This window comes from Chenopodium album, chromosome 8 (assembly GCF_948465745.1).
Source record: "Chenopodium album chromosome 8, dcCheAlbu1.1, whole genome shotgun sequence".
NCBI lineage: Eukaryota > Viridiplantae > Streptophyta > Magnoliopsida > Caryophyllales > Amaranthaceae > Chenopodium > Chenopodium album.
In genome coordinates, this window is record NC_137841.1 from 70,456,839 (window position 1) to 70,472,768 (window position 15,930).

Below are 15,930 nucleotides of genomic sequence, written 5' to 3' on the forward strand. Positions count from 1 at the left end.
TCCAAGCACGGCTCCCACAGCATAGTCACTCGCATCACACATGATCTCGAATGGCAAATCCCAATCCGGAGGTTGTATGATAGGAGCAGTTATCAATGCCTCCTTAATCCTGTTAAAAGACTCCATACAAGCATCAGTAAACTCAAATGTGGCATCCTTAAGCAATAATTGAGTGAGGGGTTTCGCTATTTTCGAAAAATCTTTTATAAATCGGCGATAAAACCCTGCATGACCAAGAAAACTTCTCACTCCCTTGACATTCACGGGAGGGGGAAGTTTCTCAATCACCTCAATTTTTGCTTTGTCAACTTGGATGCCACGGTCAGAAATAAGATGACCAAGTACCACTCCTTCATTGACCATGAAGTGGCACTTTTCCCAATTCAAGACCAAATTGACATCTGTACAACGTTTAAGCACCTTAGAAAGATTATGCAAGCACATATCAAAGTCAGAACCATAAACACTGAAATCATCCATAAATACCTCCATGATGTTCTCAATGAAATCAGAGAAAATGGCCATCATACACCTTTGAAACGTCGCAGGGGCGTTACACAACCCAAATGGCATTCTGCGATAAGCAAATGTACCATAGGGGCATGTGAACGTTGTCTTCTCTTGATCTTCTGGATGAATGGGAATCTTAAAGAAACCTGAATATCCATCCAAATAACAGAAAAAACTATGTTTTGCTAATCTTTCAAGCATTTTATCTATAAAAGGTAAGGGGAAGTGATCTTTCAAGGTGGCTGTATTCAACCTGCGATAATCGATGCACATACGCCAACCTGTGACAACACGAGTAGGAATTAGTTCGTTCTTATCATTTTTAACAACAGTTGTCCCCCCTTTCTTAGGAACGACTTGTACCGGGCTCACCCACTTTAGAATCTGAGATGGGGTAGATGATGCCCGCGTCAAGAAGTTTCATTACCTCTTTCTTCACCACCTCTTGCATATTAGGATTCAATCGACGTTGTGGTTGGATGCAAGGGCGATGATTCTCTTCCAAATTGATTCTATGCATACAAAAATTAGGACTTATCCCTGTAAGATCGTCAATGCTATACCCGACTGCCTTTTATGCATGCGAAGCACAGTCAAAAGCTTAGAAACTTGGCTATCATCGAGTTTAGCACTAACAATTATAGGGCATTCCTCATTATCATCAAGAAATGCATATTTAAGATGAGAAGGCAAAGGTTTTAACTCTACCTTTTTTACTTGTGACTCAGAAGTAGAACAAATAGTTTCCATTACCTCAAACCCCTCAGTGTTAGGGGCATCCAAGTCACGAATCAAGGAGTCAATCTCTGCATCTCCTTCTCCTTTAGAGACCTCCAGGGTGAGAACAGCTTCTAATGGATCATTAGCTAACTCACGAGGCGTATCCTCTCTCACAATCTCATCAAGCACATCAATCCTGCAACAAGTATTCTCAAGCATAGGCGACTTCATCGCATTGGTTAGATTAAAAGTCACTGTATCATCACCAACAGACAAAGTAAGGGACCCAGACTTGACATCAATAACAGCACCTGCAGTACACAAGAAAGGTCTACCTAAAATGATCGGGATATTACTATCCTCCTCCATATCCAAAACTACAAAGTCAACAGGAATGAAAAATTTCCCAACCCGAACGGGGACATCCTCCAAAACACCTAAAGGGTATTTTATAGAACGATCCGCCATTTGCAAAGTGATCTGTGTGCATTTTAAAGCTCCCATATTCAACCTGTTACAAACAGAAAGAGGCATAACAGACACACTAGCACCTAAGTCACATAAAGCTTTATCAATGAATAATGCACCTACATGACATGGGATGGAAAAACTACCAGGGTCCTTAAGCTTAGGTGGGGATTTATTTTGCAATATAGCACTACACTCTGCAGTTAGATCAACTGTTTCTACACCACCAAAGTCTTTCTTCTTAGTAATCATTTCCTTTAAAAACTTTGCATACATTGGAACTTGAGAGACCAAATCAGTAAAAGGAACAGTTACCTCAAGGTTCTTGACCATAGTCAAGAACTTACCAAATTGTTGATCTACCTTGTTCTTTTGCATCCGATGTGGGAATGGTAGCTTTGGCTCGATCGATGGAGGCTCGGAACCTTTCTTTTTCTCTTTCTCAACCTCACTTGTTTTAGCCTTCTCATCCTTCGAGGTGGGAACATCATCCAAGGCCTTCTCTACAACCTCACTCTTTTCCTTCTCAAGATTTGCATCATCAATAGGCATTTGGGGTCCTTCATAGCTAACACCACTACGAGTAGTGATAGCATTGGCGGTCTCCTTAGGGATAGGTTGTCCTGGTAAGTGGCCAGGTTGCCTTTGGATATTGGTACCTGCGACTTGCGCGATTTGGTTCTCCAAATGCTTTGTCGTATTTTTCAACTCCTTGATGCTATCTTCAGTGTTTTGCTTCATGGATGTCATCATTCTCATGAGGTCAGACATAGTAGGATCTTGAGTGCTAGCATTTCCATGAGTAGGTTGTTGAGGTGGTCTATTGAAACCCGGAGGAGGATGATGAGAGGCCCTTTGTTGATGTTGTGGAGGCCTTGCAACATATTGCTGAGGTTGAGGGTTATGAGGCTGTGACCACTGTTGCTGAGGTTGTGCCCATTGTTGCTGAGGTTGAGGATTTTGAACATTATTGCTTTTGTATGAAAGGTAGGGATGATTCCTCCAACCTGGATTAAATGTGTTAGAATATGGATCATTTGGTTGCCTTTGTTGAAAGGCATTCACCTGCTCCATCTGATTGGTGTCTTAAGAATTCTGAGCACATTGATATCCAAAATGACCCTGTATACCACACAATTCACAAAAAAAATTAGTTTGCAAAGGTTGAGAAGACATAGCATTAACAGATAAAAGAGAAGATTCTTGAGCGGCCTGCAATGCTTCAATCTTTGCAGTTAATTGAGCCATTTGAGATGTCATGAGTGAATAGGCTTCAACTTCCATCTTCCCTTTCTTTGGTCGCGTTCTTGGAGATGAGAAGTGGTTGGCTGCAAGATTTGCAAGAAAATCATACCCTTCCTCGATTGTCTTGTCAAGGAAAACACCACCTGCGGCAGAATCAACAATACATTTAGTCTCGGGTTCTAGTCCGTTATAGAAAATACGAACAAGATTCCACTTCTCAAAATTGTGATGCGGGCATGATCGTTGAAGATCTAAGAATCTATCCCATGCTTCCCTAAGAGATTCCCCCGACTCTTGAGAAAATGTTGATATCTGATGTCGAATCTTTTCAGTTTTTTCAGGGAGAAAATATTCTTTGAGGAATGCTTGAGAAATCTTGCTCCACTCCGTCTCCTCGACAGTGTTCAACCACTTTTGAGCTCTATCGCGAAGGGAAAATCCGAACAACATCACCTTCAATTGATCTTGAGTGACTCCTTTGTGATGAACAGTGGAGCATAATTGTTGAAATCGCTGCAAGTGATTAATCGGCTCGTCAGTAGGATGGCCACTAAATTGATTTTGTTGGACCATACTGAGCAATGCGGGTTTGATTTCGAAGTTCTCTGCAGTGATTGCTGGCATTTTAAGACCCATTGGAATGCCATCTTGGGATGGTACTCCGTAAAAATTAAGAGACCTATTATCAGTCATCTCTTTGCGTGTGTCAGACTGTGTTGTAGAGCTCTTCTGTGAGTGGGTCTTTTTCTACTTCCCTTTCCCTTGTTTTTTGAGTTGCCTAAGGGTCTTGTCCAAATCTGGATCCGTAGGGATCAAATCACCTGTTCGTTTTGACCTGGGCATAAACAAAAAGAAAAGAAAGCAACGAGAATGTCCCAATTGAAACTAGAAGTTCCAATGGGACAATAAAAACAGTTCAAACAATCAAACTAAAACTAATAGAATTTAGTTGTCTCCCCGGCAACGGCGCCAAAAACTTGATGAATAAAAAGTTATACCGCAAGTGCACGGTGTCTGTTGTTAGCAGAGATTTAGCAAATACGGGTCGTATCCCACAGGGAGACAGGTGCTATTAGTTTTTGCCCAATTATATGAACTATTTCTATAAACGAATAATGATTCGATGATTAATTAACTAAAGAATGACAATAATGAAAATAAGGTTGTTCTCAGACAAATTAAAGTCTAGGGCATACGTTCGGTCCACCATGCTTATACCAATCCAAGAAATGCAAACAATCCATTAATAAACAAACTAGGTCGAATAATTAAAGCACTTGTTAATCCTACGGTCGGGAATTAACGCTTACGAATTAACATATGTAGTTCGGTCGCTAACATAATCAAATTCGCCAATTGTAATTAAGCCTCTAAAAATATGATCTTTCAATTCTAATTTTTATTAGCTAAATAATTAACTCATGATATTGGCCAATTACATGAATTAAACAATAAAACACAAATCAATTGGAATTATTCAAACCCTAATTCATAAATTTATAAATAAATAAGCACAAATAATCATGGTATAAACATGGCTTCCCTCACTTAACCCTAGAAAACGACTACTCACTCATAATTGAGATAAACAAAACAAAAGAGATAAATAAACTTGAATTCATAATTAATAAAATAAATAAAGAACGAAAAGAATAATTGAAATACCTCGATGATTAAATTAATGAAGAATGAAAAGCTAGGGTTCAACAATGGAGAGAAAGAAAACTAAGAAGCGTTTAATCTAGAAAAATAAAGCATAAGAGGCAAAATAAAATCCTCTCCGGTATTTATATTTTTGCCTCAACCTAAATAAAATAAATAAATAAATACATAAACTATTATGCTATTGGATGAAAATTGATGACGTGGCACGATACTCGACTTGATGACGTCAAATGACCAAGAAGCGCTGGAGCAGCAACGAGCTATAGCTCGTTCATTGAGTGAGCTCTCGCTCACTAATGTCGTAAAAGATAGCAGGGCCGAGCTATAGCTCTCTAATCAGCGAGCTATCGCTGCTTTGTCAAATGTAGCTACTGCCTTGGCGAGCTAGCTGGCGAGCTATAGCTCGGATAGGACTTGCATATGGCAGTGATGAGCTAATAGGCGAGCTAGGTGGCGAGCGATAGCTCGCAGCTTCCTTAGCTTGCGGCCTTACTGAGCTAGTACTCGAGCTATAGCTCGATATAAGAATGCTTAGCAACTCGAACTGTCAATGCATCAAAGGCCTAAAACGATCTCGAACTTGCAATAGGGACTACGAAAAAACTCTGATTTGCTTCAAAGAATCTACATTCATATATAAGCACAAGGTTAAAGAATCATCGGCCTCAAATCAACATCCCTCCATCCAACGACTATTCGAAAAATGCTGAATTCTTCCGAGAGCGTCCAAATAGCTATGAGAGCTACCTAAAACATTAAGAAAACACAAACGAAGCATACTACATCACTATAGTGATAACCTATACATAATTGACTCTAAAACTAACGACTAAGAGACTAAGAAGAACTAAAAAACAATTAAAAATGTGCCCAACAATCCTATACAGATATGATTTATCACAACCCACGGTATCTTTCTCTTCTTCTGAGGCTGAGTATCGGTGCATGGCACACATGAGTTGAAATGGTTGAAGGCATTGCTTTTGAGTTTGGGTGTCCAACACCATAAGGCGATCAAGTTGTTTTGTGATAATCAATCTACTTTACATATAGCTCGAAATCCAGTTTTTCATGAACGTACAAAACACATTGAGATTGATTGTCACATTGTTCGTAATGCTATTACAGAAGGCTTAATTGCTCCTTCCTATGTCTCCACTAAGGAGCAACTTGCAGATATTTTCACTAAGGCGCTTGGGAAGTCTCAGTTTGATCATCTTCTTTCCAAGTTGGGCATTTACAATCCCCATGCTCCAACTTGAGGGGGGTATTGGAGGATATATTTTGGATATATTTTGGGAAATTATTAGGATATATTTAGTTTCCATATTTTATGCTTAGTATATATTTTATGCCTAGTATAATATCTTTTTGATATCTTTGACTATTTCCTAATTCTATCGGATTTGGGAACGATGTATTATTTATTGACCATGGCCATCATAATTGTAATTCAAGTGATTGAGTTTATTCAATTTATCAAATTCTCTCTATATTTTAGCATATATACTCGGACATATTAAAGAAGCAGAATGATGCCACCATATACTATATACTTATAGTATATACTCGGACATATTATCCAATATTGTTACACGCATTGAAGAAGAAGCTTCAAAAGATTCCTTTCAACAAATAATATATTACAGTAAAAAGGAAGGTTGAGAAGATCCAAACATTACAAACAGAAATTAAAAAACAACAGAAAAACTAAGACCCCTTTGGTTGCACTAATAAATACAAGTAATAATTACGTACTAACATCCCTAGTAAAACGAGATTAATAGTAGTAATTATTTATTATTGGACTTGTTCTTGCTTCCTTTAACACAAGATTTCACAAATTGCTTCAACCCGACTTTCTTATGACTATGTGAAGACTTCTCCTCTCGATCTTTCTCTTGCTTTTCGCTCTCCATTTCTTCTTCAAGCTGCATGCATAACTGAAAGTTATCACTATCAGTTCCTCTTTACTTAATTATTAATAGAGTATAAAACATATTTCTGGACCTCAACCACCCGTTTAAGCTTTTTGTTGAGTTGTTCCTTTAATTCTTAATTAAAAGAATAGTCAAACAACAAAAATTTTTAAATTACAATAATCAACCAATCACCCGCTTAAGCTTTTTGTTGAGTTGATCCTTTAAAAATTATGAAACAATAGTCAAACAACACAAAATTTTGAATGACAAAAGCTTTTTTTGTTGAGTTGGTCCTTTAATAATTATAAAGGATGGTCAAACAACACAGAATTTGGAACTACATATACCTTGAGAAGGCGGTGTTCGATGAGGGAAACCCTGTCAAGGAGGGTACCTTTGTGCTCGGTTTCGACAATAACATCGTCAATAGGACGGCAATGTAACTTGTCAAGGCTCCTAGGCGAAAAGAATTCAACATCGCTTGTACGAGTGCCACTTGATGGTGTGGATGGTGATGAACTCTTTAGAGATCGGTTTGACCCTCTTAGGTTCTCCAAATGCCTCATCTAATTAACAAGAAACAACATACCAAATTAATAAAAACAAGTAGTACAATTGCTATGTAATTCATATAAAAACACATATATTACCTCCGTTATATATTATTTGCAAAGAGTTAACATAAAATAGAGAAAAAAAATATCTAATCGTTACAGATAATATGTAACGAAGGTAGTATATAAATTAAACGAGTACTTACCAAATTATCAAGACGGTCAAGCCTAGAAAGAATAGGCTGTTGAGTGACTGCCATTATTATTACGTAGCTTCAGTTAACTAACAAAGTTGGTTACTTTGAGATAAATTATGATTAATAGAAGCTAATCAAAGATTGTTCAAAATCTTTATATGATATGGTATTTTTAAGATTACAAGTTTTTGAGGAATAAGGTAAGCTTAGTAGTGCAGATATTATTAGTATAGAAAATGAAGGGATTAGTAGCAATAGTAGCTCATAGTAGTAGATTAGATTTATATGGAATTATCTCAATTAAGGACGAATTGCCACGCGTCTTTATAGACAGCTATCTTCCTTCTTATGAAGCCACGTAAGTAACAAGCTGATTATTATTATTATTATTACAAAATAAAATTATTTTAATTTTCCACAAGACAAAATAATAATAATAAAATAATTTTTAATGGATCAGAGTATACATTATACCCTCTCCTTTTAACAGGATATGTACAGATTTGATATTTGGGTATGGGTCTTGAGGGGCCGTATCTGTATGGATCGATCCAATTATTTTAACTTATCCATTGGACTTTGGGTTGCCTTTTTCGTCATCTTGATTCTGTACAAGATCTAATTTTTATTGGCAAAAGCTAATAAATAAATCAACATTTTAAAGTTTAAATAATGCGAAATACTCCTTCCGTCTCTTAAATAGATTCTTATCTCTAAGTTTTCTAACTTCTCTCTATTATTATATAAGGAATATATGTTATAAATAGAAATTTAATAAAAAGGTGGAGGGAGTAATAAGAAGGCTAAAGTTGAAAACATTAAAATAAAATAACTTAACTACATCAATTGACGCGTAATTTTAACATGCATTTTAAGCAATAATACTCATTATACTGATGCCTCGGCCACTCATTTAACAAGATCATAATTATTTTTATTTTTATTCTTATTTCAAGCTCACGTGTGATCTTTCTATTCCACTACTTTTTCTTCAATTCCGACACAAATTTGTTATTTATATGAATTATATCCATCAAAATCAATATTGATTTTCATGAAGTATATGTTAATATGTTACAGAAATCTCGTCCAATCAAATAATATTTAATATAATATTAAGTAGTATATGAATCCAATAATAATAACGATAATAGTTATACAGATTAGAGAATACACACTAGTAAGCAGCAAGTCACAAACAATGTAATAGTATTGCTTGCCTTCCATGCTCACATTTGTAGCAGCACTACAGCACATCAGTACTGACTTGAGTAAATAACTAGCTACCTAACCAATAATAATATCATCTAATCATTAATATACTTACTTATATGGACATCACTACTCTATTATTGACTAATTCCACAATCTTCCATCATCTCACTTAACAATAGTTGCCACAGACCTCCAGATCAGGCCCGGACACCTTCGTTATGAACGGATTCACTCGAACCCATAACAGAGAAAATATGGATGCTAGGAGGACTGACCACACCACCACTATAGTTGGGGTTCGGTTTTGACGTCCCATTAGACCCTTAAGGAACGGATAAAGATGTAGAATCACCCACAATGCAAAGAACAGCTTCCCAAACAACGGACCCCATGACTGAAACCCGCTGTCAATTGCGTTTGAGATGCCTGCAACTACTCCCACCAAGTTTATGATCAAAAGGGTGGTGGGAGGGATAAGCAGGGTTGTCCACTTGAACATGTATAGCTCGGTATAATCACCGTCTTCATCTGAGGCCTTAGAGGTCACTGTGAAATTGGTGTCGATGCCTGCTAGAACTTTTAGCAGACCTTGACACACTGCAAACAGATGAGCAGAAACACCACCGATCACCCAAAACTGCTCGTTTCTCCACCATTCATCTATGCCTACACCACTCCACCTCATCTCCAATATACCCGTTGAAAAGATGGATAAGAAGAGGGATATAAACCATATACTTGCCAGATTTGTGATCTGTCAACCAAACCAACATTCAATATTCAGAATATCACAAGTTATGTGCAGGAGCATGCATTTAAACATTGTGCAGATATTAGCATTATTAAACAATATAAACTCGAGTCAATAATTTGATCCCAAATCAAGAACATGTTACATGCTTGACAGTGAGATGATAAAGAGCTTAGATAGAAGCTTATTTATTATGTGGCTAACTTTTAAAGGATGAAGAAAATACCTGCGGGATAATGAACTTGCTTGTCAGCAGACAGACAGCGGGAATAGTACAGTATAAAACAAGAGGAATGGAAGTGATCGGATAAATAGTGGTGTTCACATAAGCAAAGCGTTCAAGCCATTTGAGCCTTCCACCATATCCATACCAAATAGGACAGTGCCGACTGAAAAGAATTTCTATAGAGCCAAGAGCCCACCGAAGCACTTGGTTTAACCGATCAGAAAGGTTAATAGGTGCAGAACCTTTGAAGGCTGGACGCTTTGGCATACAGTAAATTGATCTCCAACCACGAGCATGCATCTTAAAACCCGTCAGAATATCTTCTGTCACTGAACCATAAATCCATCCAATCTGCAGGCCAAAAAAAAAAGTTAGTGATTTAGAGTCCATGCAAAAATATCAAATCAAGGCTATAAACCTCCCTGGTTTATTTTGCTCCCATCTTTGAGGCGCAGCCATAGGCATTATAACACAAAAGCAAATAAATTAGACTAGTCATCAATTATTCACCAATTGCAAATCAAAGACGACCAGACCAAAACAAGTACTGTGGCATTGATCAATTAGCTCAAGAAGTAGCTCTTATAAGAAAAACTTTGAACAACAAATTATAACCCCACAATATAAAAATTTTGAGAGAAGTCATTCAGTCATTATATGTTAATGAGATGACAGCAACAACTCTACTGCCACTATTTTCAATTTACACACTGTACGGTTGTCTCAATACACATGCAAAATCCAACTTAGCCAAAATGTTGAGCACAATAAAAAAAAATTAAAAAAATATATAAAAAAAAAGGGAGAAAATGGTGAAAAGCTCACGCACCTCACTTCCCCAATCTGTTTTGTCTTCATAACCACAGCTAATGACATGAATGGCCTCCTTTAGGAGTGTATCAGAGTCCGTGTCTGGTGGTATTCCGCCATTTTCCATTAGTGTGGTAGCTACAAAGACAGTAGACATACCAAACCTGTTCTCCAGACTAGCCTGAGACATGAGCATAGCTTTTTCATCGTCAAATCCAGTACCTGTTTCAGAAGTTTGTAAGGATCAACTATCACCAATTCACCATCACATGAGTTCTAAGGGTAAAAGACCCACCAACTCTCAACTAAGAAAGGGAAAATTTGAAAAGTCCATAATAAAGTATGGAAATTAAAGTGACCTACTCCAAACAGCGCATTGTTTACCAAGGTTGCTTCATCAAAATCACAAGCTAAACAACTAGAGTTTTGTCGGCTAAAGATAATGACATATGGTGTTCATCATACCTTCAATGCCTTCTTCAATATCCTCCAAATTGAAAACTGGCACAGTAGGATCAACATGCTTGCTAGATTTCTTTTTGTCAGAGCCCTTCTTACTTGCTTTTGAGCTTTTCTTCCGTGATCCGCCACAGAGTAATGTAAACAATCCCTTTTTCTTGTTCTTGGGCTTGTGAGGGGGTTCATAACCATATAATGCAGTTCTATTGAATACACAACCAGTGCCCACATAAACTGGGCCTTGAATGCCATCCAATCCTCTCAAGTTAATCTGAAATCAAGAAGCAGCATTGGCATTTCGTAGTACTACTATTGCTGAAACCATCAGAGGGTGGTACTGTTCCTATTAAGGACAATAATGAACACTGCTATAGCAACAAACTTAAGAAATATACTTCGTATTAGACTTACATCAAAGAAAACAGTGTTGCGGTTGGCATATCTATCATTCCTATCAATACCATCAAACCTCTGTGGAAACTGCACATAACAAACATATTTTCCAAGGTTTGGATCCATCATAAAACACATGGCTTCCCTCAAGGCCTTGCTGTTGTTTATGTAGTGATCACAGTCAAGATTTAGTAAGAATGGCCCATTGGTAAGAACTGCTGAGACTCGAACCTGCCAAGGCATCATGTGGTACATTAGTATAGAGACAGGCAAACATCCTAACAATTAAGTCACGAATCACATAAGTTTGAAATTTATACTAACAAGGGCATTCATAGCACCAGCCTTCTTGTGATGTTGGAAGCCTGGACGCTTCTCACGAGAAACATAGACTAAACGTGGCAGCTCATTGCCATCAGTATCCAGACCTCCACTTTGACCCAAGAAAATCTGCAATTCAAGTTAAGGTATGGGATTAAGATGCATAAAAACGAGAACTAGCATGAATCCACAAATTATATTAAATACTAGATCAATGATCTTGGCACACAATAAAGCATGGAGTCTATACATGCTATGATGTAAACCAGCCAAATGAAACAGGAAATTATCACAAAATAACAGAAAACAAAACTCCAGAATGGTCAAGTATGCCCCAGGGAACGAAACACTATCTTCATTTGCTGGGGTGGGGGGAGATGGAAGGTTCTTATTCGGTAAAAGAAGAGTGAAACTAAAGTAAGTTACCTGAATCATCCCTGGATGATCCCTGATATTGTTTCCTGGCCAAGGGGTGCCATCTTGCATCACCCATCCTTCTTCCGGGACTTTTTGTGCCTTGACGACCAGAGCATTGATGCGGACTTTAAATTCCTCATATTCCCTCTGCAACAAAAGAATGATAGGTGACAATGTATACTCCGTATATAGCAAAGCAAAAGCACGTCCATTATAGAAAAACAATCTTACCTTCATTGCCCTGCGATCTTTGACAAATGATGTCTGAACTTTATCTTTCAGATAGTCAATCTTTTGAGCAAAATACCATTCAGGAGCCCTGGGCTCAATGTCATACTTCTTACAGAAAGGAACCCACATCTTTGCAAACTCAGCTGTCTCTGACAAAGCTTCAAATGTTAACATGGCTGCTCCATCATCAGACACATAACATGCAACTTTGTCAACTGGATAATCAACAGCCAGAATGGACAAAACTGTATTGGCCGTCACAAGAGGAGGCTCCTTCAAGGGATCGACAGTACTAACAAATATATCGACTGCAGCTAATTGAGAAGTCTCCCCTTCACGATCATATCTATTATCAACATCAAACCACTTTTAGTGACATAAAAAGCACCACTTTTGGTGACATAAAAAGCATAGATGGTTTAAGATCAATCATGAAAAAGTAGCAGACGGAGTCCTGATAAGGAAAAGGGCCTTGCCTTAGAGAAAGCCTGTCGAGATAGGTTTCACGGTTTACAGGAAGCCATTTGGGAAACTGATCCAATATCCAGGATATAGCAAACCATATCTCACATATAACTGATACGAGCCAAAGAGCATAGGCACCGGGAACAGGATTAGTAATACGATAGTGAAAGAAAATTCCAAGAATCACAAGGCGAAGAACAATGACCATCCTGTAAGGATTAATTTTAGATGACGGTATGGGGACCTTTCTTGACAGCGGCTGCCTAGCTTCATCATTCCTGCATAAATTCGAGGAAAATCAAGACATTAAACTGGCTTATCTATGTGCAATGCAGCTTTCAAGGAAACAAAGTATGCAAATCTAAGCAACAAATGATGATTCAGTAATGTTCAATCATACAACTGAAGTTTAAAAAATGTGTAAGGATATCAGACAGATACAACCTAAGCTAAAAAGTAGAGATATGAACTTACAGTAAAGACTCATCTAATATATCAGTGGCAGCATCAGTATCAGCACCTCTTTCAGATGGAGGACGAGTACTATTAGCAGGTAAGACATTCTTATCCTGCTTCATCCTCCATCCATCAACTCTCTCTTTCCAGGCTATATTACCCAAGGGAGGCATGGCGAATTCTCTGGAAGTATCAGCTGTTCCGGTATGAGCTGCAAAAGTACAGTAATAAGAAAACAGAAACAAAATTATCCAGGGTACATGGATACAATATTGAAAGTAATGTGATTACACAACATACATTTGTTTCCTCCATAAACTCCGGCAGAGCCAACAGAATAGCGATCAGGCGATCCAGTAGATAACTCTCCAGACACCTCACGCCGGGCAATGGCATAGCTAGGAGCAGCAGTCTTCCCCAGCTCATAGCCAAGCGAGCGGTGTGCAGTATTAAGTTTATCATTCTGATTAAAATTAGAATCAGCATCCTCCTCAACATCTCCATGAGCAGCAGGACTTCCTAATACCATTATCCATAAAACAAACACATCCCATTATAACAACTTCATCCCACATCCAAGTTAACAGTCCCATAACATAATAATAGATTAAAACAAGCTAAACAACTACAATAAAGAATAAACTATAGTAACTCAGTAGTGTTACAAGTTTGGCGGAACTTGATTTAATTTAATAAAATACCCATGCAGTAAAAAGTAATTAATTACGCAATCAATCAAAAACCCGAAAAAGTAAATAAAAAATTAACCTTTGTGACGCCTGTATCTAGTTTTGCATTGAGGACAAGACTGATAAGGTTGCTTCCTTTCATATTCATAACAAGGCCTGCAAACTGGAAATCCACATTCATCACACGCTACAAATGCTTCCCCATTTACTGCTTTTCCTACATTTTGTCCGCATATTTCGCATGATTTTTCAGTCACCCACTTTCCCTTTTCCTGTCAAAATATTTTCATAATTCATCATTTTTATAAAAATCCCCTGTAATTTTAATAAATGATGATAATTAATTAAATAATGAAATGATAACAAGAAATGTACTAACCTCGCCTTCTGCCATCTCCATTTGCGTAAACTTCTGCTATGATCAAACCAGATAACTCAATTGTACAAGTAACATAAATTTTACCCTAGATAAAAAGATGAAAAAATATTGATTCTTGGACAAAATCAAAATAAAAATCAAACCTTTAACTAATAATTAGGGCTTATGGAAATGAACAAAAGTTGGGGTTTTTGAAAGGAAAGTGATTGATGCCCTTAAATTAAAATTTAAGGGCACTTTTATACATGATCTTTGAATTGAAGAAGGGATTATCGATGATTAATTTAAAAATATGGAATTAGAAGGGTTTTGTAACAACACAATAACACATACAGTTGTCAGTAAAATGAAAGTTGAAGATGAATAAATAAACTTAGTTGTATAGTAGTGAGTTGTAAGAGAGTTATTCATTTGATAAACTGGCTTTAATGTTAAGAAAACGACTTTGATTTGTCATTTATCAAAGTGTTAATGGTGTAATTACCGACAATCTCTGCTCGTCATTTTATACAACAAACTTGACTCAAGTGCTGCTTAACAAGTGTTCATTATCATTAACTTTAATTAACTACGAGTATCTTCATTCTATAATTGAATTATTTTAGTAATTAAAATAAATTAAAAAAGACATTCTTCATGTGACTATATTTATCGGCTTTGGCTTCGTGCTATCTAACAACCTTAAATCAAAACTTGACAAGTGTTGACTTTTACGAATGTTCAAACCACTTTTCTTATCCTCTGTCGCCTTCAGGGTGTTTTTTTTTTAATTACGGAGTATTATTACTCCGTATTTAATTAGGGAGTACGGTATTAATTTTATACAGCTTTATACGGAGTACAATTATACGGTACTCGGTAACTTTTTTTTTTTCTTCTTCTCCTTCCTCCATTCCAGTCGTACAGATTACTGACAAAAATTCAAAGTAAAGGTGAAAGTAAATACTAGTATAAATGATAGATTTGTAAATAAATTGCTAAATCGAGCATAAGAATGTTAGCTCAATTAAGTTGTGAGGAATTACTAGCCTATAATATTTTGAATCATGAATAATTGTAGTAACACGAGTTGATATCATTTTACGGAGTATATTTTAAATGGTATTATCATGATACCAAATGTAATGTAATACCAACGTCGTGTTATTAGAGCCATTTATTAGAGATAGATAATTCTTCTTTAGTTGTGTACTCTTCACTGTATTTGAATTTGAAAAGTAGTTTAAATATAATAAAAATTAGGTGAAGAAAACATGAATTTATTGAGGTATCAAGGTAAAAAGTAAAAGTGTAAAACCCACTACCTCAAAACAACTTTGACACTAGTTCAGTTAAGCTCCTAATTTCCTTCTCTCATAAAATATTCATTTCAGCTCTATTCAGTTCAGTTCAGTTCAAATCTTCTCCAATCAGTTCAGTTCGGCTCAGTTCAGTAAATGCGAACATATCCTAAAATAAAGTATTGATTATTAAGCTCGTGTGATCAAACTAGTTATAAGAGTCTAAGGTTATAAACGTTACTTGTATGACACACGCTTAATAATGACACACGCTTAATAAAAGACAATAAACTTTGCTAGTTTCAAAAGATAGCATTTTTTTTCTAGGTAGAACAATTCTATTTTAAAGTTTGTCAATGCATTATTTTAATTATTATTGCAATATCTTTCCTTATTGATGAGTAAAAACTAAACATATAAGAGTAGAACTAAACTTTTATCTAACAAGGCCAATGTTCAACCACATTAGACTAACTAGAGTTGTGAAAAACTAATAAGACTAAGGGGTTGTGTTCCATTCACTGAAACACAACTGAACTGAACTAATTAGACCTGAA

At 36.7% G+C, this 15,930-nt stretch overlaps 3 protein-coding genes and 1 non-coding gene across 5 annotated transcripts; 1 reads left to right on the forward strand and 3 right to left on the reverse strand.

Moving 5' to 3' along the window:
• Window positions 1-1,044: 1,044 nt before the first annotated feature.
• Window positions 1,045-2,772, reverse strand: LOC145555449 (uncharacterized). Its single transcript, XM_081617188.1, has one exon. It carries the CDS (start codon window positions 2,770-2,772, stop codon window positions 1,045-1,047), a length of 1,728 nt encoding a protein of 575 aa, XP_081473314.1.
• A 391-nt stretch (window positions 2,773-3,163) lies between these two features.
• Window positions 3,164-3,269, forward strand: LOC145556986 (small nucleolar RNA R71). Its single transcript, XR_014092070.1, has one exon. It is a non-coding gene; the product is annotated as a small nucleolar RNA R71 (small nucleolar RNA).
• A 2,939-nt stretch (window positions 3,270-6,208) lies between these two features.
• On the reverse strand, window positions 6,209-7,544 carry LOC145556470 (uncharacterized). 2 transcript variants are annotated; one of them, XM_081618121.1, is made up of 3 exons: window positions 7,291-7,544; window positions 6,878-7,096; window positions 6,209-6,539 (listed from the first exon to the last, which is right to left on the reverse strand). In XM_081618121.1, the coding sequence occupies exons 1-3, from the start codon at window positions 7,342-7,344 to the stop codon at window positions 6,402-6,404; spliced, it is 411 nt and encodes a 136-aa protein (XP_081474247.1). In that variant the 5' UTR covers window positions 7,345-7,544; the 3' UTR covers window positions 6,209-6,401. The 2 variants fall into 2 exon arrangements, with proteins under 2 accessions (XP_081474247.1, XP_081474246.1); XM_081618120.1 differs by having other exon boundaries at window positions 6,209-6,551.
• Window positions 7,545-8,391: 847 nt separating this feature from the next.
• Window positions 8,392-14,545, reverse strand: LOC145642176 (cellulose synthase A catalytic subunit 3 [UDP-forming]-like). Its single transcript, XM_081693271.1, has 13 exons — window positions 14,094-14,545; window positions 13,794-13,986; window positions 13,326-13,544; window positions 13,044-13,236; window positions 12,581-12,847; window positions 12,105-12,450; window positions 11,883-12,020; window positions 11,460-11,585; window positions 11,154-11,366; window positions 10,749-11,013; window positions 10,303-10,505; window positions 9,474-9,824; window positions 8,392-9,250 (listed from the first exon to the last, which is right to left on the reverse strand). Exons 1-13 carry the CDS (start codon window positions 14,112-14,114, stop codon window positions 8,666-8,668), a joined length of 3,120 nt encoding a protein of 1,039 aa, XP_081549397.1. The 5' UTR covers window positions 14,115-14,545; the 3' UTR covers window positions 8,392-8,665.
• Between the last annotated feature and the right edge of the window lie 1,385 nt (window positions 14,546-15,930).

Bases quoted from the DNA above. Each gene is read 5' to 3' on its own strand.
- LOC145555449 (XM_081617188.1), bottom strand. From the start codon at position 2,772: ATGGAGCAGGTGAATGCCTTTCAACAAAGGCAACCAAATGATCCATAT.
- LOC145556470 (XM_081618120.1), bottom strand. From the start codon at position 7,344: ATGGCAGTCACTCAACAGCCTATTCTTTCTAGGCTTGACCGTCTTGAT. The intron at 7,097-7,290 runs GTAAGTACTCGT...CTTGTTAATTAG, and splicing joins TTGACCGTCTTGATAATTTG to ATGAGGCATTTGGAGAACCT. The intron at 6,552-6,877 runs GTATATGTAGTT...GATAACTTTCAG, and splicing joins TCGAACACCGCCTTCTCAAG to TTATGCATGCAGCTTGAAGA.
- LOC145642176 (XM_081693271.1), bottom strand. From the start codon at position 14,114: ATGGAGATGGCAGAAGGCGAG. The intron at 11,586-11,882 runs GTAACTTACTTT...CTTGAATTGCAG, and splicing joins ATCATCCAGGGATGATTCAG to ATTTTCTTGGGTCAAAGTGG. The intron at 9,251-9,473 runs GTATTTTCTTCA...TTTGGTTGACAG, and splicing joins GCAAGTTCATTATCCCGCAG to ATCACAAATCTGGCAAGTAT.